Source organism: Syngnathus acus, chromosome 20 (assembly GCF_901709675.1).
Source record: "Syngnathus acus chromosome 20, fSynAcu1.2, whole genome shotgun sequence".
Lineage (NCBI taxonomy): Eukaryota > Metazoa > Chordata > Actinopteri > Syngnathiformes > Syngnathidae > Syngnathus > Syngnathus acus.
In genome coordinates this window covers 6,443,759-6,467,897 of record NC_051104.1, presented here as the reverse complement: position 1 = coordinate 6,467,897, position 24,139 = coordinate 6,443,759, and the positions used below count along the sequence as shown (strand labels likewise).

Here is a 24,139-nt window from a genome sequence, read left to right as displayed (position 1 = left end):
ATCAAAACATTCCCGTGAAAACAAAGAAAATCTGGAGTATCAAAGAGGAAACGATTCGATCAAACCGACCAATCTCGCGCGATTACGTTTTCTGTTGCTTCATGGAGTGGCGGCTTGCCATTGGACAAGGGGCGGCAGTGACGGCCAATCAGAACGTGGCAGCTCAGACAAGTTGCAGATAGAGTGCCGTGATTAGCCGAGTGGTTATTAGCTTGTTCGAAACCAAAAAGCTAAAAGATTACCTGCGGTCATAAATTGGGATTGACCCAGGCTCTCCATATTTGGTGATATTAGAACCATTACAAAATTGTCAAATTAACTGTTAGTACGAAGCCAACCGTCTTTGGACGATGAGGAAGACTGCATTACTGCTCATTTTGCTACTCGGCGTCGCTCACTTGACGACCGTATGCGGATGTGAAGATGGTGAGTTTAAAAACACCAGACTCGAAGTATTCCTTTGCATTATGTAATGCTCTGACTTCACGTTAAATGCACTCATTTAAAAATGTAATTGCCGGTGATGTTAACAAGCTAACGTTGATAGTTAAGCTGCAAAACTTTAGCTTGTTCTGTGAGGTGGGTGGAGAAGACTGTATTGAACAATACATAATGAGCTTTCACGTCGCCTTGGATCGTGGTTTGTTTTCGTGACGTCACATTACAAAATGATCATGTTTGCTCTCGCTGCCGTGTTTCGGCTTCAGAAGAATACGAGGAGGATATCGATGAAGATGATGACGACGACGACACAGAAGTCAAAGAGGAGAATGGAGTGCTGGTTCTAACCGATGACAACTTCGATACTTTCATGGAGGGCAAAGACACCGTGCTCATTGAGTTCTATGCTCCATGGTACCCTTTCAATTTTATTTTCTGGATAAATAATTAGATATAAATAGGAGTTGGTGCCAAAGCCTTGGCATTGTCATGCTCTGCCTGCCGCATGTACACATGTCTATTTTCCTCAATCAAATCTTAAGTCATAGATTTTGTTTTTTGTGCAGGTGCGGCCACTGCAAACAGTTTGCGCCAGAGTACGAGAATATCGCACAGATCCTGAAGGAGAACCAGCCTCCTATCCCAGTGGCGAAAGTTGATGCCACAGAGGCAAAGGACTTGGGGAGCAGGTTTGAGGTGTCGGGCTATCCTACCATCAAGATCTTTAAAAAAGGCGAGGCGATTGACTATGATGGCGACCGAACAGAGAAGGGTAAGGGAGATGCGCTAAATGTTAATTCATTTGCATCAGAATTATTTATGTTAAGACAACTATTCGGAGGTAGTCTAATTTACAGGATAGTTAGACATGCTTATGTTGTACTGTATCATTGATTGTGTGTGCAGCATAGATAGCGCAACGCAATTAGTATTAGATTGGAAAGTGTGTTGTTGTGCCAGGAATGCTAGCTTATGTGTTATGTGTTACCAATGGACAAAGGTTTACGTGATGCGTTTTCAACGTCCTGTCCCCATACTTTTGAACGGACACTTCAGTCTTGCTCTGACTTTGTTTTGCCTGTAGCTATTGTGGCCCGTGTCCAAGAGATTTCTCAATCTGGCTGGAAGCCCCCACCTGAAGCCACGCTGGTGCTGACCAAGGACAACTTTGACGGGACGGTCAACAATGCCGACATCATCCTAGTGGAGTTCTACGCTCCATGGTAAGGATCCAGGGGTCTCGCACCTTTTCTCTGTGAGGGCCTGGTTTGGGGTTTTGCATATAACACTCATCTAGGAAAGGGAATAACTAAAAATTGCCATCACTTGTGTAAAAAAAGTAACACTTGTGTATTGTGCACCTTCTAGGTGTGGACACTGTAAGCGCTTGGCACCTGAATACGAGAAGGCAGCCAAGGAGTTAAGCCAGCGCTCGCCGCCCATCCCCCTCGCCAAAGTTGATGCCACCACAGAGTCCGACATTGCCTCCCGCTTTGATGTCACCGGCTACCCCACCCTTAAGATCTTCAGGAAGGGCAAAATGTTCGACTACAACGGGCCCAGAGAAAAGCACGGTACGCGGCGCGGCGTTCATGCTTTACGGCCAACACAAACGCGGTAGCTTTGCGCTGACTTGCTGCTTTGTGTTGTCCGCAGGCATTGTGGACTACATGAGCCAGCAGGCGGGGCCTCCCTCCAAGCAGGTGCAGGCTGCCAAACAAGTGCAGGAGCTACTGAAAGACGGTGACGATGCCATCATTGTTGGCGTCTTCTCCAGTGAGGAGGATGCAGCGTACGAGACTTACATCGAGGCTTGTAAGTCAAACCCAAATTGTTGCTTGCCTTTAGGGAATGTATTTTTTCCGCACTTGTTTGTCTGATACTCTCCTGTCTGCATGGCAGGTCATTCGCTCAGGGAAGATTTCACCTTCCGTCACACCTTCAGCTCCGACGTGGCCAAGCTGCTCAAAGCGTCGCCTGGCCAGGTGGTCATCACTCAGTCAGAAAGGTTCCGCTCTAAATATGAGCCAGCATCACACACTCTTGTACTAAAGGTAACGACCCCCACCTAAACACACGCATCTACGTCAGAATCATTTTAGTCACTGGCTACTGAATTCTTTACATCTGCTAAAGCTGTCTCCAGAATAAAATTCTGGGGTTTTTTGTTAATGTTTTTTTTCCCTGCCAGGACTCCACTTCAGCGTCGGATGTGCAAGAGTTCTTCAAGAAGCATGTGACCTCTTTGGTGGGCCACAGAAAGCCAAGCAATGACGCCAAGCGCTACACAAAGAGGCCACTCGTGATTGTGTACTACGGAGTTGACTTTAGCTATGACTTCAAGAAAGGTATTTGTGTTGCCTGCGCTAGTAATCAATGTGGCACAACATTTAAACCAGTGTGGTGCATGTTTAGCCACACAGTTCTGGAGGTCCAAGGTGTTGGAGGTGGCCAAGGACTTCCCTGAGTACACGTTTGCCATCGCTGATGAGGAAGACTATGCGGATGAGCTGAAGACTTTGGGCCTGAGTGAGAGCGGCGAGGACGTCAATGTTGCTATTCTGGCGGACGGTGGGAAAAAGTTCGCCATGGAGCCTGATGACTTTGACTCTGATGTGCTGAGGGAATTTATTATGGCTTTCAAAAAGGGTGAGGTTTTTTTTGTGTATGATTAACATAAGTGTTTTGTAACAAACACATTGTAATAATCACATGCATGTTTTTCAACAGGGAAGCTGAAGCCCATCATCAAGTCCCAGCCTGTGCCCAAGAACAACAAAGGGCCAGTGAAGGTTGTGGTGGGAAAAACCTTTGATGAAATCGTCATGGACACTCAAAATGATGTCCTCATCGAGTTTTACGCTCCTTGGTGTGGACACTGTAAAAAACTGGAGCCTGAGTTTTTGGCCTTGGGCAAGAAGTACAAAGGTGAGAAGAACTTGGTGATCGCCAAGATGGACGCCACCGCTAACGACATTCCAGACGACAAGTACAAAGTGGAGGGTTTCCCCACGATATATTTTGCCCCGAGCAATAGCAAACACAATCCTGTGAAATTTGAAGGAGGCGACAGAACAGTGGACGCCTTCAGTAAATTTGTAGAAGAACATGCCACAAAGTTGTCAAGCACAAAAGACGAGCTTTGAAAAGATCACGTATGGACTCAAACTGTGCCGCCAAAGTCCCAACTAGCGGCCCAGGAACACGTGGGAAGGTGAAGGGAACCAAGCATCAGTGTCAACTGTTACTGAGTTGCTATGATTAGAGTTCATCATTTTAGTTCATTCATGTTCATTTTTTTTTTTCCTGCTTTCTGAAAAGCATGTGGGTTCTGAGAGTTTTTAAATAAAACCAAACCATGTCTTTGTTGGCCAACACTCTAACGTGGCTCATTTTAATTGTACCATAAAAAGCAAATGTTACAAGTGTTTTAATCACATTTGAAAAGCACTTTTTATGTTCCAGTTGGCACCTGTGTTTGATTGTTACACTACAAGACAAAAGCATTTCTTCGTGGCATTTTGCGCAATTATTTGGCAAGGTTACTGTTTAGGAAAGTGCATCATGCATTATGAACTAAGCTATTCTAATAACTACAAATACTAATGATGCAAAAATTACGATCTTGATGCTACTTGTTCGGATAAAGGCACTTATCGAAGGGTGCTACTTGGAACGGTTAAGAAAACTCTTGAGTGAAGCGTTGGTGGAAGGCACTGATTTTTTGCAGCACAATCTTTAATTTCTCAGTCGGTGGTAGGATGGTCATCCTGGACAGAGGAAGAAAATGAAGGTTGATTTCTGTTGGTTGTTTTGTTTTTAACTCCAGCTGTAAATGCGCTAACCTGAAATGGAAAGTTCCCTCTCTCTGCCCGAAGCCGCTACCTGGCACAAGGCAGATGCCCTCTTCTTCCAATAGCCTCATGCAGTAATGCATGTCAGGCACAAGACCTTCTTCCTGTCAAGTCAGCATTGTGCTCAGTTAAAACCAAAAAAATAGTGTTGGAGTTTAAAACAATGTACACACCTTGGCCTTGTCGATTGCCCTCTGAGGTAGAGTGATGCGGGGGAACGTGTACATGGCGCCTTGCACAGGGTTACATGTGATACCGGGTACTGCGTTGAACATCTCCTGAGTCATCCTTGCCTTTTCTGCCAAGGCGTCCAACACTGCAGTACGTTCCTGAACAAACATTTCAATTTGTGAAAATGCACGTCACATCAAACAGCATGTAATAAGAGCAGCTCTGAGTATTTTTCAACCTGACAATGTTTTATATTAGCATTATTAGAAGTGTGGGCCTGATACAATGTATTGCTTTTGTCTCCCTCTTGTGGTCAATGTTGGCATGAGCTGAGAGTGATCATTCTAAAAGTGTATGAGGGAACGTTACCAAAAAGATTTTTGACACCGTCAAAATTGTATTAGTTAAACCAAATCCAATGACCACCCCGCAGTCTAAGGCCCAATAAAAGTCTGCCTTGACACAAATAACACCACTGAAAACTACAACGGCAAGTTTGATGTAGAACTCGTTTTGTTTGCCAAGTGCGCCCTCTAAAGGATATTGGCAGTAGTACACGTACCATAACTGCAGTTGAAAAGTTGACCTTTCCTAGAAAGGTTTCATTTAAAAGCTAAAGCACGTGTACTTTTTTTTGTTGGTGTGTATATTCAGACCTTCATGAAAGTGTTGTAAGAGGGCTCATCAGGCTGAGGAGGATTCACCACCAAGTCAAGGAGAGCTTGCCCAGGGACGGGAGGACATAGCCGCACTGAAACCAGTTTGAGAAGTTGAACCTTCACCTCCGGGTCCATATTAACTACCTCCATATATCCTCCACGGAATCCACACCTGATGGCCACAAACACAATGAACTAATCAACATGTGAATCAACTAAAAAATGTTGTACGGCAACAACGTAGCCGATAAGGTTTGTTGCAAATGTCTGGTGACTTACTCTCCCATGTAGCATTTGGAGGTAGAATGGAAGGAGGCCAACTCTACAGTACTCGAGTACTCTGGTCCCATCTCAAAGAGAACTTTCTTAAAGGAGTGAAACTTGCAGCCTTCAGCATACACGTTATCTTGATAGACCTAAAAAGCAAATGGAATGCAATTTCAAGCATTATGTTCATCAAAGGAAAGTGCATAAACACTATCATGTCAGTATCCTAATTACTTCATCAGCCATGAGGAAGAGGTGCTCCTCTTTCGCAAAACGGATCACGTCTTCAATGCACTGCCTGCTCTGGACCTGACCTGCAAAATGGCATAGCCAGATATCAAAAGGAGCTTACCCTCAATGTAAGTGTGAAGTGCTAAAAATGTCACCAGTGGGGTTTCCGGGGTTGATGATGCAGAGCACACGGGGATTACAGTGCTCCCTCGCCGCTTGGAGGGACCTTCTCAACTCCGCCACGTCCAGGCTCCAACACTTGCCCTCATCCAAGTAGTAATATATCTGCACTGCACCCAGTTCGGCGAGGGTGGCCGAGTACAGAGGATACTGAGGGATGGAGATCATCACCCCCGTACGGGTGCGACCCTCGCCGCTCACCATCAACTTCAGCATGGTCTGCGAGGTGACGAATGAAGAAGGGAGACGTTTGCAAACCCAAACGCTGTGTGTTATTATTCGGAATGTTGTAGACAACCGCAAACACCTTGAGTGTCAAGTGTCCCAATACTTTTGTCCACAATTGTGTACTGAGCAGGGAATAAACTGGTAGAGCGAAGAGAGATGAGCAAAGTACATCAGAGTTAACTCATTAACTAGAGTGCAAGTGGAACGATGGCGGCTGTGAAGAAATCCCATCAAGCAGATGACCTCATACCACGATGGCGTCGCTGGCCCCAGTGGAAAGGAAGATGTTGTCCGGACTGGACGGGATCCCGCCGTCTCTCTTCTCGATGTAGCGTGCCACATCCTGACGAATGCACTCGATTCCCTGGCTGGCGCTGTACGCGCCTTGAATGAAAATGAACCTTAGTGGATCGCTGCTCGTTTATGCTCGTGGAAATGATTGAAGCAAATGGTTGGGACTATTCCGACCTATGCTTTGACCTCCGCAAGCCTCGAGAATCCGCCGTGCCCGTTGCTTGGCGTCATCTGGAAATGCGCTGTCCTTTAGGAGCTCCGGATAAGCGCACATTGCCAACACCTGAGCACGAGAAACAAAAGAGGTTTCCATCAAAAGCGCTGGCGTGGATATGAAGAGGATTTTGCTCTGATTGTTGCTTTGACGAACCTGTCTTAGAAATGTGATGGGCTTCTGGCCCATTGCGTGGGCATCGCCGATGTTGGCCTTGATGACTTCAGTGAAAGGTTTCTTGGCGCCCTGCAGACAAAATACAACAGGAGACTGAAGCATAATGAATCGCAATAAACATTTAGCCTTGGAAAAGAGCTTTGGAATGTCAATTCCTGGTATAACGAAGGTTGAAAAAAGGGTTAGGGTTTCGAACTAGGTTTTAAAGCTAGGGTTAGGGTTTCCAACGAGGGTTTCCAACTACTTTTAGGGTTTCTAAGATTGGGGTTTCTAACTCGGCTTTCAAAGCTAGGGTTAGGGTTTCCGACTAGGGTTTCCAAGGAGTCTTGCCATCGCTAATTAGAGTTTCAAACTAGGGTTAGGGTTTCCGACTCGGGTTTTAAACCAAGGTTAGGGTTTCGAACTAGGTTTTAAAGCTAGGGTTAGGGTTTCCAACGAGGGTTTCCAACTACTTTTAGGGTTTCTAAGATTGGGGTTTCTAACTCGGCTTTCAAAGCTAGGGTTAGGGTTTCCGACTAGGGTTTCCAAGGAGTCTTGCCATCGCTAATTAGAGTTTCAAACTAGGGTTAGGGTTTCCGACTCGGGTTTTAAACCATGGTTAGGGTTTCGAACTAGGTTTTAAAGCTAGGGTTAGGGTTTCCAACGAGGGTTTTCCAACTACTTTTAGGGTGTCTAAGATTGGGGTTTCTAACTCGGCTTTCAAAGCTAGGGTTAGGGTTTCCGACTAGGGTTTCCAAGGAGTCTTGCCATCGCTAATTAGAGTTTCAAACTAGGGTTAGGGTTTCCGACTCGGGTTTTAAACCATGGTTAGGGTTTCGAACTAGGTTTTAAAGCTAGGGTTAGGGTTTCCAACGAGGGTTTTCCAACTACTTTTAGGGTGTCTAAGATTGGGGTTTCTAACTCGGCTTTCCAAGCTAGGGTTAGGGTTTCCGACTAGGGTTTCCAAGGAGTCTTGCCATCGCTAATTAGGGCTTCAAACTAGAGTTAGGGTTTCCGACTCGGGTTTTAAACCAAGGTTAGGGTTTCGAACTAGGTTTTAAAGCTAGGGTTAGGGTTTCCAACGAGGGTTTTCCAACTACTTTTAGGGTGTCTAAGATTGGGGTTTCTAACTCGGCTTTCAAAGCTAGGGTTAGGGTTTCCGACTAGGGTTTCCAAGGAGTCTTGCCATCGCTAATTAGGGCTTCAAACTAGAGTTAGGGTTTCCGACTCGGGTTTTAAACCAAGGTTAGGGTTTCGAACTAGGTTTTAAAGCTAGGGTTAGGGTTTCCAACGAGGGTTTTCCAACTACTTTTAGGGTGTCTAAGATTGGGGTTTCTAACTCGGCTTTCAAAGCTAGGGTTAGGGTTTCCGACTAGGGTTTCCAAGGAGTCTTGCCATCGCTAATTAGGGCTTCAAACTAGAGTTAGGGTTTCCGACTCGGGTTTTAAACCAAGGTTAGGGTTTCGAACTAGGTTTTAAAGCTAGGGTTAGGGTTTCCAACGAGGGTTTCCAACTACTTTTAGGGTGTCTAAGATTAGGGTTTCTAACCAGGCTTTCAAAGCTAGGGTTAGGGTTTCCGACTAGGGTTTCCAAGGAGTCTTGCCATCGCTAATTAGGGCTTCAAACTAGAGTTAGGGTTTCCGACTCGGGTTTTAAACCAAGGTTAGGGTTTCGAACTAGGTTTTAAAGCTAGGGTTAGGGTTTCCAACGAGGGTTTCCAACTACTTTTAGGGTGTCTAAGATTAGGGTTTCTAACCAGGCTTTCAAAGCTAGGGTTAGGGTTTCCGACTAGGGTTTCCAAGGAGTCTTGCCATCGCTAATTAGGGCTTCAAACTAGAGTTAGGGTTTCCGACTCGGGTTTTAAACCAAGGTTAGGGTTTCGAACTAGGTTTTAAAGCTAGGGTTAGGGTTTCCAACGAGGGTTTTCCAACTACTTTTAGGGTGTCTAAGATTGGGGTTTCTAACTCGGCTTTCAAAGCTAGGGTTAGGGTTTCCGACTAGGGTTTCCAAGGAGTCTTGCCATCGCTAATTAGAGTTTCAAACTAGGGTTAGGGTTTCCGACTCGGGTTTTAAACCATGGTTAGGGTTTCGAACTAGGTTTTAAAGCTAGGGTTAGGGTTTCCAACGAGGGTTTTCCAACTACTTTTAGGGTTTCTAAGATTGGGGTTTCTAACTCGGCTTTCAAAGCTAGGGTTAGGGTTTCCGACTAGGGTTTCCAAGGAGTCTTGCCATCGCTAATTAGAGTTTCAAACTAGGGTTAGGGTTTCCGACTCGGGTTTTAAACCATGGTTAGGGTTTCGAACTAGGTTTTAAAGCTAGGGTTAGGGTTTCCAACGAGGGTTTTCCAACTACTTTTAGGGTGTCTAAGATTGGGGTTTCTAACTCGGCTTTCCAAGCTAGGGTTAGGGTTTCCGACTAGGGTTTCCAAGGAGTCTTGCCATCGCTAATTAGGGCTTCAAACTAGAGTTAGGGTTTCCGACTCGGGTTTTAAACCAAGGTTAGGGTTTCGAACTAGGTTTTAAAGCTAGGGTTAGGGTTTCCAACGAGGGTTTTCCAACTACTTTTAGGGTGTCTAAGATTGGGGTTTCTAACTCGGCTTTCAAAGCTAGGGTTAGGGTTTCCGACTAGGGTTTCCAAGGAGTCTTGCCATCGCTAATTAGAGTTTCAAACTAGGGTTAGGGTTTCCGACTCGGGTTTTAAACCATGGTTAGGGTTTCGAACTAGGTTTTAAAGCTAGGGTTAGGGTTTCCAACGAGGGTTTTCCAACTACTTTTAGGGTTTCTAAGATTGGGGTTTCTAACTCGGCTTTCAAAGCTAGGGTTAGGGTTTCCGACTAGGGTTTCCAAGGAGTCTTGCCATCGCTAATTAGAGTTTCAAACTAGGGTTAGGGTTTCCGACTCGGGTTTTAAACCATGGTTAGGGTTTCGAACTAGGTTTTAAAGCTAGGGTTAGGGTTTCCAACGAGGGTTTTCCAACTACTTTTAGGGTGTCTAAGATTGGGGTTTCTAACTCGGCTTTCCAAGCTAGGGTTAGGGTTTCCGACTAGGGTTTCCAAGGAGTCTTGCCATCGCTAATTAGGGCTTCAAACTAGAGTTAGGGTTTCCGACTCGGGTTTTAAACCAAGGTTAGGGTTTCGAACTAGGTTTTAAAGCTAGGGTTAGGGTTTCCAACGAGGGTTTTCCAACTACTTTTAGGGTGTCTAAGATTGGGGTTTCTAACTCGGCTTTCAAAGCTAGGGTTAGGGTTTCCGACTAGGGTTTCCAAGGAGTCTTGCCATCGCTAATTAGGGCTTCAAACTAGAGTTAGGGTTTCCGACTCGGGTTTTAAACCAAGGTTAGGGTTTCGAACTAGGTTTTAAAGCTAGGGTTAGGGTTTCCAACGAGGGTTTCCAACTACTTTTAGGGTGTCTAAGATTAGGGTTTCTAACCAGGCTTTCAAAGCTAGGGTTAGGGTTTCCGACTAGGGTTTCCAAGGAGTCTTGCCATCGCTAATTAGGGCTTCAAACTAGGGTTAGGGTTTCCGACTAGGGTTTTAAACCAAGGTTAGGGTTTCGAACTAGGCTTTAAAGCTAGGGTTAGGGTTTCCAACTACTTTTAGGGTTTCTAAGATTGGGGTTTCGAACTAGGCTTTCAAAGCTAGGGTTAGGGTTTCCGACTAGGGTTTCCAAGGAGTCTTGCCCTTGCTAATTAGGGCTTCAAATTAGGGTTAGGGTTTCCGACTTGGGTTTTAAACCAAGGTTAGGGTTTCGAACTAGGTTTTAAAGCTAGGGTTAGGGTTTCCAACGAGGGTTTCCAACTACTTTTAGGGTGTCTAAGATTAGGGTTTCTAACCAGGCTTTCAAAGCTAGGGTTAGGGTTTCCGACTAGGGTTTCCAAGGAGTCTTGCCATCGCTAATTAGGGCTTCAAACTAGGGTTAGGGTTTCCGACTAGGGTTTTAAACCAAGGTTAGGGTTTCGAACTAGGCTTTAAAGCTAGGGTTAGGGTTTCCAACTACTTTTAGGGTTTCTAAGATTGGGGTTTCGAACTAGGCTTTCAAAGCTAGGGTTAGGGTTTCCGACTAGGGTTTCCAAGGAGTCTTGCCATCGCTAATTAGGGCTTCAAACTAGGGTTAGGGTTTCTGACTCGGGTTTTAAACCAAGGTTAGGGTTTCGAACTAGGTTTTAAAGCTAGGGTTAGGGTTTCCAACGAAGGTTTTATTCATAAGCTATTTGATAAAAACAATATCAGCGGGTGATTTTTGTCCCACTTTTAATGTCCTCCTTGTGAGCTCTGCTCTGGTTTCTGCGTGTCTGCTTATGGCAGCCAACATGCTGCAGCTGCTGCCGTTTATCAGATGACGCAATGTGACAATGGACTTTGCAAGCGACTTTGACTGGCTGCTGTCCAAATAGACTTTGTCTTGAGTTATATATCTGTCAAAATCATTATTTGACACGCTTACTTGGAAAAGCAGAGACAGTGAAGATGCTGCTTTCAAGTTTTTGGGAAGCTCCACCAAAATAGCATTGCATAATGCTGAACTTGAAGATGTTTGCTGACCTCAGCCGAACTGGCTTTCATTTTCTGTGCAAAGTTGTGGCAGACCAAATGACTCATCCTGCTTGCCACATTTTGGACCTATCTTCTCTGAAAATGACCGATTGATTGGATGCTTGGTGTTTCTTCTTTCGTGGCGGGCTGCACAACAAAGAGGCTGCTGTTCACAGCCGAGGACAGCAGCCACCAGGCGCTGATTACACAACGCAGACCTGTGAAGCAGGCAGGCAGGCCAGCCAGCTAGCTGCAGGAAACAACGCTGCTTAGTTTACATTTGACTACTTCTTACTAAGCATTTTTCCAAGCGGACTGACCTGAGAATGCCAAAGATTGTTTTTTTATTGCCTGATTCAAATGTACTTACACTCTGTTGGCATATATCCGTGCCAAGGGTTAGTCAGGTGACCATCACGCCCAAACATGTCAGCACACCCACACACACACACCCACACACCCACCCACACACCCACACACCCACACACACACACACACACACACACACACACACACACACACACACACACACACACACACACACACACACACACCTCGATTCTGCTGAGCTGCCCTGAAAACTGTTTCCAGTCAGAGATCTGGCAGGAAGTCCTTGCTCAGATTACATCTTCAGCATCCAAACCCTCATGACCGATAAAGAAAAGATCTTTTTTTTTTTTAAACATGGATTCAGAAGTAAAATTTGGTTGAAGCTCTATTATCTAACGCCTTTTAATCTGGCGAGCTATTATTTGAAACATTCATTTGTGCGCATTGCCTCTAATCTCTCCATTTATGCAGTGCATCTGGGTAGCTTCTATCTGGGATGGGCCTAATGCAATTGAAAATGCAGTGCATCCATCAGACATTCTTTATAGCCAGGCTTTTTGTTTTTCTTTCAAGAGCACAAAACAAAAAGTATCAATCGCTGTGTGTGGCTTTCTCTGAAGCTCCTTACGGAGAAAACAAACATTGAACGCTGTTGGGCCTCACAGCCGGAGTGTCGTCCAATGAACTCTGCCGGCTGTGGGGAGGAGAGCGCCACGCGAAGCCAGCAGGACAAAAGAGGCCAGAGAATGTTCCCTCACTTCTTATGTAATAACTTTTCGAGATTGACCGCATTCTTCTCCACAAATCTGGGCTCGGCTATCGAATCAGGCTAAACCACTTAAGTGCACTTTGAGGACAAAAGACTGCAGGGCGTGTTGCATTACGGCGTTTAAGTGTCACTGTAACGCCGACTTAGCAGAACACAACGGATCAATATGACCACAGGAAAATGTAATCGGAGATGTTTATGCACTGTGGTGGGTAAAAAAAAAAAAAAAAAATCTGTACATGATCCAAATCACCCTTTATGGATGGTTATACAATTGTTCTTCAGATGTATTCAAATAAAGAAATTATACGAGCATTACAAATTGATATTTGATAGAAATAATTTCTGGTTCTTATATCTGAGGAGACTCGACTATCCTGTCGCTATCATAATTGCATACGTTGGAGCTCATGCGGGTACCAAGTTTTGTTGGCTCACCACACATGCTATGCAAATCGAAATTAACCTGTCAACTGTCTTTGAAGGTTTTGTAGCACACATTTGTTGAAATGTCTGAAATGCTTTGAGGAAGGGGTGGACATTGCACATTTTCACCAAGGACACCCATTAGCCTAGGTCTTACGTTGTCGCCATAGCAACGAAACGCCATCGCAAACCGAGGACACCCTGCACATTTAGTTTCGAGAGCGTGACAACTTTAGACGGAAGTCGACTTCCTGGTCACATAGCTGATGTTTGTCGATCAATAAAAGAGCGGTTAAAGGTTTTAAAATGGTAAGGTCAACAAATGGCTTCTCGTCACACTCAACTTACCGCTTTGAGTTCCTTCTCAAGCGTCACTGCCCGCTGCACGATGGCACCACGAACCGCGTACTCCACTTGCTTTATGTTGGGGTTCATAGTGTCCAAAGTGAGCACCTTCCCCCGAGAGGACGCCACGTTGATTTCCGTCTGAGACATTTTGTGCAGGATTTGACGCTACCTGACGCAAGTGCAACAAAAGATGAGCTGCGTGAAAACAACCGGCCGACCGGCCGACCATGCGTGCGTGCACAAGGAGGTAAAAGTCAAACCGAGGTTGTTTTTACCAGTTGTTCAAAGCAGATCAAGTCGAACGGGCGACGGACGAGGATAACGACAGCGTAGTGGTCCCTTTCTACAAATCTTCTTCGCCTCGAGTGGCTATTGAGTCATATTGACGCACGCCTTTGCCCTGTAGAGCGCGCGGTTGGTGGATTTCTCTACAAACTTCAATGAGGGCGTGACGCATTCAGGGCCCGTCGGAAAAGAGACCATCTCTGGAGACGCACTTACAGGACACACCATTAGGTACAGTCTCGCACCAAACTGCGGGAGCTCGATCCCGAAATGCGTCTTTAGAACATTTATATATGGATTGCTCTCTCTTTTGGGTGGGTTTAGGAAGATTCGATTTTTTTTACAGGGCAACATCAAGGGCAGAAAATGTCATAGTCGTCAAGTCAGATAGCTATAATAAGACAAAATAAAGTAACAGTGGGTTCATGTCAAAGCAACTCAGGAAAAAGTAGTCACAAGACTGCAATGAGCTTTTAATAAATGTTGTCCTGCATTGTAAGCGTGGTTGAGGCCTGTGAGTATTTACACTCACATGTTAATTAAACACATTGGGATTTAGGATTGACACTCATTTACGAACATTTACCATTTCTGCAAGGTGAAAAATTGTATCTTGTTTGGCTTTATGACCCACCTCAGTGTCTGCATTGACAGTAGGTGCAGACACTGGAAAACATCTATATAACAATAAAATACAATACAATTTAAAAAACACACACCAACCTTCTGAAAATATGTCTTGAGTAAAACTTGAAGGAAAGAAATGTGCATTTCTAATGCTCAGAGAGAGAGTTCGCTGTTTTGTACAGAGAATGAACAGTATGTGACCATTCAGTCTAGCACAGGTGTCCTGGAAGGGGTGTAGGAAAGACATTTGATCCCGAGACTAAAAACAGTGTGGCGCATGCTTATGGGAAGCATCGTGCAGCACACAAACTATTCTGCTGACCCACTGTATACCATTCTCTACAAAGGTCAAATTGCAAGGATTTGCATCACAGCTCACTCTCCTCAATGGACAGCCAAAGTCAGCAGGCCTTTTGGGATAAGTGCGTGTGATGCGCCACAGTTCTATTTAAGCTTCAAGGCAAGGGTGGGTGTCACAAACATGTGGAAAACAAGACACTGAAACACTCTGGGGACTGGGAAGGTCACTCAACTTTCTCTTCCTGGCCGTGAGGACATCGAAAGCAATGAAAATGTATCAACGATTTGTTATTATAAAATCAATGAATCGATTGCCAATCGATTGTTACTGCAGCTGTTGGGTAGCTTGAAATGTGAAGATGCTAGTGGCGGTCCTGGGCTGATGTGGCTTCATGTGGTCTGCGGTTGGATGTACTGCCAAAATTGGCCTTTGGCTTAAGATTGCAAAAGGAATATTCATTTGATGGGATTGCAGCTCTGGTGGACATTCCTGCAGTCAGCATGCCAGCTGCACACTCCCTCAAAACTTTAAGCAGCATCAGATGAAAAACCAGAAATAAGACAACACAAGTCAATTTGTCATTTATTATAAGGAACACATTAGAATGTAATGCTCAATATTTGCTCATTTCCCAATAATACATTCACAGAATGTCACTTTAGCCTCCTCTTGCCTACAGCCAATCCTCTATCTATTAAACCGAGGCCTTTGGACTGACTTACGTCTACTGATATCTGAATCACCACATCATGGTTGATTGATATTTGCACTGCCCAGATTGTTCTACATCATCATAAACGGCAGATTCTTCAAGTATTCCCTTGCTAAATATTTCTCAGCTGGATATGAAAATCACTATAGACATCTGTTTTGGGATGTTCCGTGTAAGTAAGTAAACATTGTGTACATGTGTCTATGCTCATGATAACAGAATGACATCTGCTAAGAGTGCAATCCCCATGCAATGTGACATGCAGTTAGAGCTGGTGCACCAAAATGACCTTTATCGTGCATTTCCTTATAGTCTGTTTAGTTCCAATCGAATCCTGACCACTATCATATATCAAATGATAAGTGACTATAATATATGAAGAGCTGCAACGCCAACACCTTGTGAGCATCGCTGCAACTTGGCACAGCTGTGAACGTTAATACAGCGCAATGAAAAGCAGTAACTCGATGGCTTGGTAAACAGTTAAAACGCCAAATGGATAAAAACCACAAGCACTATCACATTCCGACAGACAAGGCAATTGAACTGAAAAAATAGGCATCATAACAAGAAAAATGTGCGATTACATTTTGGTTAAACAAGGCAACAAAAGATGGATGTAATGAGGCATCTTTTTTGTTAAAACATAGACAATACAAGCTTTTGATTCTCTCCATTGCAATATCAATTGAAGCAAAAATAAATAAATAAAATGATCTAAAAAAAACCTGCTTGTTACAAATAACACTCGTTTCACCTCCTGTACACATCAATTAAATCAATGTCCGTGTTATCATGAACATTTATTTTGCGGATCTTCATTCTGATTGACTCATCCGATTCCTCATCGCCTTGGTTAGCATCAAAACAGTATTGACATTCAGCTTCCCTTTCGGGATTTCCAAAGGTACTCTGTGCGTTTTGTTCATTATAAAACTCCAGGCTGTATATACGTAAATACTACATGTAAAAAAAAAAAGACAACAACATAATATGTTTGAAATCTCATGCTTTTCCTATAAAAAGGCTACTTTGCCAACAAGTCTCTTAAATAATAGCATCACGAGTTTAGTCAAACTTTACCCTTTGTCATCGTCTCCCTGAAAAATGATGTGACAACAAATAAAGACATTGAGGTGTGGACAAAAAAAAAAGATGGTTCTTCAAGGATTTGATGGGATTGACGATCTCTGGCAGTAATAGTCTTAACCAGTGTAAGCGTCTTAACCAGTGTAAGTAAACAATTTCAGTTTGGGCTCCGTGCTAAAATGTTCCTTTAAAAAAAATGAAGCAACACAGGAGTATTGCTCGGAGTTCATTTCATGGCTTGAAGGTGGCCCGTCGTAACGGTACCAGCTGTTCAAATAGTTCCTCCTCGTTCCCTTTAACATCCCAACACGTGGCATCTGCTTCCCGGACACTAGTCGACCTTTCCGTTTACATGAGGCACGCCGGATTTGGTCCGGCGTGCCGACTGGAGCACTTTGTAGCAGCCCCGGGCGATCTTGTGCATCCACATGACGTTCATGATGTCCAAGCAGATGCTGGAGCAGATCCATGCCAGGCGCCCGCCGTAGGGCACCAAGTAAAAGGCCTCCGTGCCGTAGACGGCGTACATGCGGCTGTAGTAGACCGGCATGACGGCCACGCGCACCACGAAGAACACGAGGGCCATGGCCACGCCGTTTGCCATGTTGGGTCGGGAAGTCCTCGGGTAACCTAGAACCTCAAAGAACCAGCTGCAACAGTGACAACAACAACACATTCAAGATGCATCACTTGTCTCATTAGTGGATTTCATTTTGTGTCCGATCAGCTGTGCTAACCTGCAGCATTAAAGACAGCACAATGAGATTTTAGCAAATAACATTACAATCATTGTTGTCATCGGCCTTAACTGATTTACTCAAACTGTTTAGGAAGTTAACAACTCTAATCGAAGTCGATAAACTGGCTTTCATAATCATTCATGGTTCATTTGCTTTTATTTGAGAGTAAACCTAACCTTTAAGAGCAAACATTGACGAACCATAAAAAAAGAGCAAGAGGGGGGGAAAAGAAAATCGCAATTAGTTTAGTTTTCAAAAATTTTCAGTCCAAGTAGTTTTGATTTTTTCATCACTTAACTTTTTCTATTATTTTCTATGGGAAGAAAAGTTTCCCATGTTGGCATATGCTACTTTTTGTACTAAGTTCATTTTGTTTTTACTTGTTAATCACTTTCCTGGTTCTTTTATCTCAAACAAATTATTTGAGGTTGCATTACCTGACATGTTTCGGCTTGTCGAAACATGTCAGGTAATGCAACCTCAAATAATTAGTTTGAGATAAAAGAACCAGGAAAGTGATACGCTACTTTTGTCTGACCCAAAACAACAATGCACCCTTGTTGCATTCGACACTCTACTCGATGGTACGTACCGCTGGTTCACACATGGAGTAGAAAACTCGGCGAGCAGACGGAAGTTAGCAAAATAAGGCAACATGCCATGGCCCTGTAAGGAGAGCAAAGAGAGGAAAACAACGTAGACGTAAAAAGGTACACAAAACAAGACAAGCTCATTTGGGAGGTGCTCACCACTGACACCATTCAAATTCCCAAATCACATTTCACACTAGACCTACAAGAAGCAATCAATAAATATTTGAATCACGTTTAATGGGAATATTATGACAAATGGGGAAAAAAAAGTGAAGGCTACATGCTTATTGGTACTTCTCACTAGGATATAAAAAGTATTCCGCTTTAAATGTACTATTACACTACTCCTATTAGCAGCTATTCAATGAGATACATATCTGTGCACGTTCCGGACGGAAGCGCTAATTGTACTCCCATTTATTTGTTTGTGCTGCCCTCAAGGGGTGAAAAATTTAACACGCAACCATATCATGTGCCGTCTATAGAGGCTATCAAAAAATATGGATGGATACAATTATTTTTTCCCCACACACATCCATACATACATTCAGCTATGCAGACAAAAATATATACTTTTTTTTTAACAGTACATTCATTCTCAACATCTTCATTAAAGATGTAACTACTTTCGAGTACACAATTGCAAGTGGCCAAGAAAAGGAATGACCCACCAATGAAAATGCAGTATTATCCAATTGTCTATATTTGAATCTCAATAGTGGAACTAATTGATTCGATACAAATAGGAAACTTACCTGCTTGGCTGAAATAAAAGTGTTATAGACATACTAAGGCTTACAAATCAACGTCTGGTTTGTGTACAATAGTTTCCACCTTAGCAGGAGCACGCTAGTACCTCTAGGAACTGGTAAGTCCATACTGTGACTGGGCATCACATCTGCTCAGTGCAACCAAACAGCAATAACAGCAGACAAGACAGGAATAAAAAAAAAAAAAAAAGGAGGAGGTCTTCATCTAGATCACAAGCTCCCTTGGCAAACATACAAACACACACACACACACACGCACGCACCATTTTGGTAGTTTTTGCATGAACTGCGTTTACATAAGCAAACTTGGTAGTCTTTGCACATTGGGTTTGAAGAGGGGCGATTAATGTTAAAGGGACAGACAAGAGAGACAGAAAGATTAGAACAACAATAAAATGCCTGAAAATACTGGAAGCAAATATGAAGGGACAAATAGAAACAACGCCAAATTGAGCATGCATCGAAAAGTATTTTGGTTTCCTATTGGTGCAGGTTAAAACAAGACAAATTCCGGTGAGTCTTCGTCCCAAGACCTTTGCGATGAAGGACAACAATGAAAACATAAAATGATGCTAACTTGTACCTTTGACGCTTACAGTAAACGTACTTAATGAGCCGTGTCGCTAAATGAGATGAATCCATATTTGTCCTTTGGAGTGAACACTCACACAAGACACACGCTGGGACGGGAACTAATAAAACTTTGACAACAAATGACAAGTTTGACTGGTTTACCAAAATAGTACAAATGCAAATGATATCTTGAGTGGAGACAATTTCGATTCTCATCACTTGGAGTGATTTTTTTGTACCAGATGACAGTCATGAGTGTCCAGTGACAGTATGGATGTCTCTTAAAACTTCTGTTTGTATTAAGACAGAAATAAGGCTGAGCACTCCTGTTTAGACTTGCCAATGCTCTGCTCACAGGACAGTTCTTTGCATACACACTTTTCCTCCAAAATTGGCGAAAGTGACATTTTTATAACCACGTATTTTTGCTGCCCCCGCGTGGCTACAAATGGAACTCGGGAGTTAAGACGAATGACATCATTAGCAAACAGGGACGCATGCTTTAACAAGCTGTGCAAGCATCTCCTTGAGGATGAGATGATCTCATTGAAAGGAAACAAATGGATGGAATTATGATGCGAGATCCAGCCACTCACTACAGTCGGTCATTTCAAATTATGTTTCACTCGAAAAACTAGTCTGCAGCATGAGAACTGAAGGCAGAAGACTGAACGCCGTAAACATTTTTTTTTTTAAAAGGCCAATCACTTAAGCACTTAATGTCTTTGCCAATTTTCTCTTGAAAGAAAAAGTGCAAGGAAAAGAGAAAAGCCAGCGCCTGGCACAAAAACAGATGACAAACGCTATTGCAGATATGCAGCCAGTTGTTAGGTTAAACAGTTTGTTCACATGCACGGTAACAGGAAACCCGAAAAGCCCCGCCGTCGGCATGCAAGGCAGGTGTTGTGCTAAAATTCAAGAGTAGTATATCGAGAAAGGGGTGGGGGGGGGGCCAAGGTCAGTAAAACAAACGAAGGACAGAAACTATAAGTGAGGCAGAGGGAGATTGGGAGGGGTCGACAGCCAATACCCTTGTTGAGCATTCCATGCAAAAAATACCATGTAGTCAGTCATTTCCAACACCATTATGCGACAGAGAACTGACGATCTAGACAATTTGAGAGTCAACCAAGAGTGAACAGCAACTGTGCTAACCCAGTGACGCGTTTCCACAACCAATGACAAGTAAAGACGATCGTGTTACATAATATTATTAGACTTGTGTTTTTGCGTCCATAAGTGGGGTTAGAAGCCTTCAAGGTCTTCTACATTAACAACTTGCATAAAATGCAAATCATTTCTTTCCAACTATCTATTGTCTTCATTTCAAAGTGTGTCATTGACTTTAGTGGATTTCTGTTTTTTTTGGTCCAATCACAATTGAACTGAAATGTGTCAACCTGTAAATTGAATTCAAAGTAATACATTTATGTGATATATTTAATTATTATTATTAATGATAATTTATGAATACATTTCAATGACTGCTGTTCACCCTTGATCGTCTCTTTCCCATCTTGCCTGCACGTTCTGCTATTGGACAATAGGGCACTCACCAGTACATAGTAGTAAGCATACAACGCTGCCAGATGGTGCACTACAAAAAACTTGTCTCCTATCGCCTTCCAATAGTAAAATATTAGCAACAGATCTGGAAAAGAGGAGGATAAGACGGGGGGGAGAGAGCGGGGCGGGGACATTAAAAGAGGAAAGTATATAAAAGAAAGCAACTGATTAAAAAAAAAAAAAGTCATGTTCAATGCATTAGCTGTGAAGCTTCCCTTACCAGATATGAGGTAGCCTGTTGTGATCGCAACATTCGTCTTCACTAGAGTAGGATCTCCCCTGTGGGAAAAGCACATCATGTTCATGATAAATTGATATTGAATTGGAACATTTAATATCCTTTTTATTAATGAGTGAGTGCCTCGTGTGTGCATATTGAAGCCATTTGGGAAAACCTCCTTTCTAGAATGAAATGTCGATATTTTTGTGTGAAACGACTTTTTCAATAATGTCGTTATTGGGTGTTATGTGAAAATTAATTCATTACGTTTTGGAACAAAGCTGTGACAATAAAATCTGGAAAAAGTGAAGAGATATAATCATTTCTGGAAGCTCTTTCATTATGAGGAATTTTGAAATAATTACTGGAGTCAGTTTAAAAACAATTAAAAATTATGTAGGGGGGGAAAATGTTGACATGTGTGTCAAATGAAGTGTTAAAAACAACACAAAAGAGGAAGACAAAATCATTTTCCAAACACTCTTACCAGACTGGGTCTTCGTTGACGGCATCATCAAAGAACAAAATGTAAAGACAGAAGATTCCTACTAACAGTGCGTGAAGAGTCGATACTGTCCTGAAAAAAATCAAATCAAACCCAAATCAGAAAGACATTTAAATAAATTGGTGTCATTATTTCCCAGCAGACTGCTTAGTGGGCTTTTGCATCAATCGTTTGGCTAACAAGAAGTCACACAGCAGAGGGGTGAGCTCCCAAGCCACCGTGACATCAGCAATATTGCTGAGTCATAGCAGAACCAGCCGCCTCGGAGCCTGGACCCATCCCTACTAATCATTACATTTGATTTTCCCCTCATAAACCATGTGACCATTTGAATTTCATGATGGAGTGCTATCATGAGTAATAAAGCCATAAGGAGCGATAATGAAAATGAGTGAATCATGTACGTTGGCAAGAGTGGAATTGTGTTGTATCGCATCCAACCAATCTGCTCAACGATGTCCTCAAAGCGCTCCGAGATCTTAGCACAGGACGTGTCTTCTGCAGTGTTCCCATAAAAGGTTGGAACATCGACAGAGCGGCGGCAAGTGGCGTCTGGCCTTTAAACTGCCTCGAATCAATCCGATAAGGTGAACATGACAGACGTTTGGGCTGTTAAAAGAGCATTTTGTTTTTTCTTGCCACTCACCTGGAGTTCCATTCCACCTTCTGCTTATCGCTGAGACGGAGGAAGCCCGAGCTGACGCGTGTGGACACCCAGGGGCTGGCTTTGTGGAAGAGCCACTGGAAGGTGAAGAAGCTGCTCACCGAGATGGTGAAGATAAGCTGGCTGAATGGGTCCATGGCCACCCGGCTCCACTGTGGAAGACAGTTTGATAAAATGATGGACAGAATTGCCAAGTACTGAACAGCAAGCAAAGCGACTGACGTGTCTTCACACGTGGCCAGTTGGGTTGTGAAATTCCAAATTGAACCTGCTGTTCACTGTTGTTCAGCCAAATCTTGCTTGGAACATTGAACAACAATTTGCAGAAGACAGGCTGGAACAAGACAATGTTGTGATGCAATCCAAAAGCCATTATTATTATTATGAGTAACATAATACATTGTTTTGTAGTGTGTTGACAGACATAGACAATGGATTTGGAGATAAACACTGGAGACTTGTTTACAGTGAGCAAAAATGTGTCTGTGTGAGATAAGTTGCTTGGTATTTGTTATGACATACAACAAGCATGCAATGCTTCCTTCTTGAAAAAAAAAAAAGATGATTTGAAGAGATAACTGTAGTGTGTTTCTGTAGGATGTGACAGAGATGCGTTTCCTTTTGTGGTCACCTCCAGATTGCATACTTGGCTGAAATGTACTTCTGTATAAGGTATTATTATGAGAAGCATTTCCTTTCCAGAAAAAAAAAAAGAAAAAAAAAAGCAAGAGTAGTTTCTAGATTTGGTGTTGCCAGCTTCATGTTCAGACTTAACATTGGGCAAGAATATGCTTGTGTAAGACGTGCTGATTATTTATTTCACACACACAAAAATGGAGAGAAATATGTGGTTCAGCAGCATGCAACTCAGACCTTGTTTTGCTTGCTTTATGTTCGTCGGCTAAAACGCGCTTGCGTAAGACATGGTGAGGAGAAAACACATTAAGCCCAACTTCGCCTTCAGCATTGCATTCCTTGCACCAGACAACGATTGTTTGCCACACTGACTGCAGTAATTGTGCTGTCACTTTCAAAACCTCCGTGCAAGGCCAAATCGTCGTCTCACGTATGGAGGAGAAATCTTGCGCTTACCGTCCGACTTTCATGAAGACACCCTGCCTGGCTCTCCTGCAGCTGCTAAAGGTTCCCACGGCTGGAAGCGAAGGTGCACGCGTTGCGTAATATCTCCGGCCATCATATTTGCCGATGCTGGATAAAACGCACACGCACAAACGAGCTAAAGAGAAGCTTGGCGCAACGGCCTGGGGAAGCTCCTCGTCAGTGTGTTTATCCACAAACGGTGTTGATGGCTAACGTGCATATTTGCAGCGGTTCCACGAAGGATTTTTTTTAGAGGGTTGTTGTGATTGGTGCATGCTTGCTTGTAGCAGGGCCCGCCCCAACTTTGCTCTTTCGGCCTCAAGTTACAGCAGCCTTCTTAAAGCTGCACGAAAGAAATAATCATCGTAACTATCGATGTGCATTCGTTCAAAAGAATCGTTCACCGAATCGAAATTGCTTGATTATTTAACTTTATTATTGTAGTTTATTTCTATTCCCACCAAGTGACAACAACAATTAGATTGAACTTGTGCAACTCTGCAAGGAAGAATGGGCAACTATGACCCAATCAAGGTGTGCAAGGTGATTTTTCTTGAAAGGAAAAAAACGATTGAAGTTTGAAACTCAGTATCTGCTGCGTCAGTGACAAGTCAATACAAGGAACCTTGGCAAGAACGTGCTTGGTTTTATTTGAATTGAGCTTTCTCGGTTACCGTAGGCACGCCAGCGCTACCGGTAACAAGTCAAGACGTAATATTTTGTAAAGATAATTTAATCCGTGCTTTGAGTTATTTGACGGTTTCCAGGTAGTGGGTAACAGCAAATGGGCAATTAGTTTCAGTAGTTGTGGTCAAAAGACATAGCAATAAGTGTGGGGTGGGCGCAGTACAACATGTTTCCCGCAGAGGGCGCCAATGCTCTATAGTTGAGTATTTATTGCTGTTTCGGTCCTTTCATAGTTTGTTATATTTGGTGTTAAATAAAGTGTTAAAAATAGGAGAGTGTATCATTAAAGCTGCCAATGAAATAGTTTAACAAAAAGAAAATTTGGTTCTCCTTTTTTCCACCTGAAACAACAAACTGGTCCAGCACTTTGATTTGTCAAATTTGTCATTGCAATAGGTTCAAACCTGGAGCTTTGACTTCAATCCATGCAGCAGGCAGGTACCAGGTCCTTTGGCACCACCTGGTGGACAAAACGGGAAGAGAATGCACACGCTGAAATGAATTGGTCCCAACAATTGTTCATGTATGAAAGTGTGCATGTGTTTCACCAATGAAGGATGCAGGCAGGAGCAGCTCTGAACTTCGTTGGCCTGAAAGACAAGGGAACC

The 24,139-nt window shown here is 43.3% G+C and overlaps 3 protein-coding genes across 4 annotated transcripts; 1 reads left to right on the top strand and 2 right to left on the bottom strand.

Moving 5' to 3' along the window:
- The first annotated feature begins 156 nt into the window (after positions 1-156).
- Positions 157-3,819, top strand: pdia4 (protein disulfide isomerase family A, member 4). Its single transcript, XM_037280134.1, has 10 exons — positions 157-426; positions 708-855; positions 1,008-1,213; positions 1,526-1,664; positions 1,810-2,015; positions 2,098-2,256; positions 2,344-2,495; positions 2,633-2,789; positions 2,857-3,090; positions 3,172-3,819. The coding sequence occupies exons 1-10, from the start codon at positions 351-353 to the stop codon at positions 3,585-3,587; spliced, it is 1,893 nt and encodes a 630-aa protein (XP_037136029.1). The 5' UTR covers positions 157-350; the 3' UTR covers positions 3,588-3,819.
- On the bottom strand, positions 3,801-20,345 carry LOC119139458 (alanine aminotransferase 2-like). Of its 2 annotated transcripts, XR_005101362.1 has the most exons (14): positions 18,455-20,345; positions 13,374-13,491; positions 13,099-13,267; positions 6,696-6,785; positions 6,500-6,608; positions 6,282-6,415; positions 5,779-6,022; positions 5,627-5,706; positions 5,405-5,541; positions 5,123-5,297; positions 4,469-4,624; positions 4,287-4,399; positions 3,869-4,211; positions 3,801-3,833 (listed from the first exon to the last, which is right to left on the bottom strand). XR_005101362.1 is itself a non-coding variant. In XM_037280135.1 (13 exons), exons 3-13 carry the CDS (start codon positions 13,243-13,245, stop codon positions 4,121-4,123), a joined length of 1,476 nt encoding a protein of 491 aa, XP_037136030.1. In that variant the 5' UTR covers positions 13,246-13,267; positions 13,374-13,491; positions 18,455-20,345; the 3' UTR covers positions 3,803-4,120. The 2 variants fall into 2 exon arrangements, 1 of the variants encoding a protein (XP_037136030.1); XM_037280135.1 differs by having other exon boundaries at positions 3,803-4,211.
- Positions 14,881-23,112, bottom strand: LOC119139459 (TLC domain-containing protein 4-B-like). The gene is made up of 7 exons (XM_037280136.1): positions 22,836-23,112; positions 21,726-21,895; positions 21,062-21,151; positions 20,575-20,633; positions 20,345-20,439; positions 17,445-17,518; positions 14,881-16,762 (listed from the first exon to the last, which is right to left on the bottom strand). Exons 2-7 carry the CDS (start codon positions 21,878-21,880, stop codon positions 16,444-16,446), a joined length of 792 nt encoding a protein of 263 aa, XP_037136031.1. The 5' UTR covers positions 21,881-21,895; positions 22,836-23,112; the 3' UTR covers positions 14,881-16,443.
- Between the last annotated feature and the right edge of the window lie 1,027 nt (positions 23,113-24,139).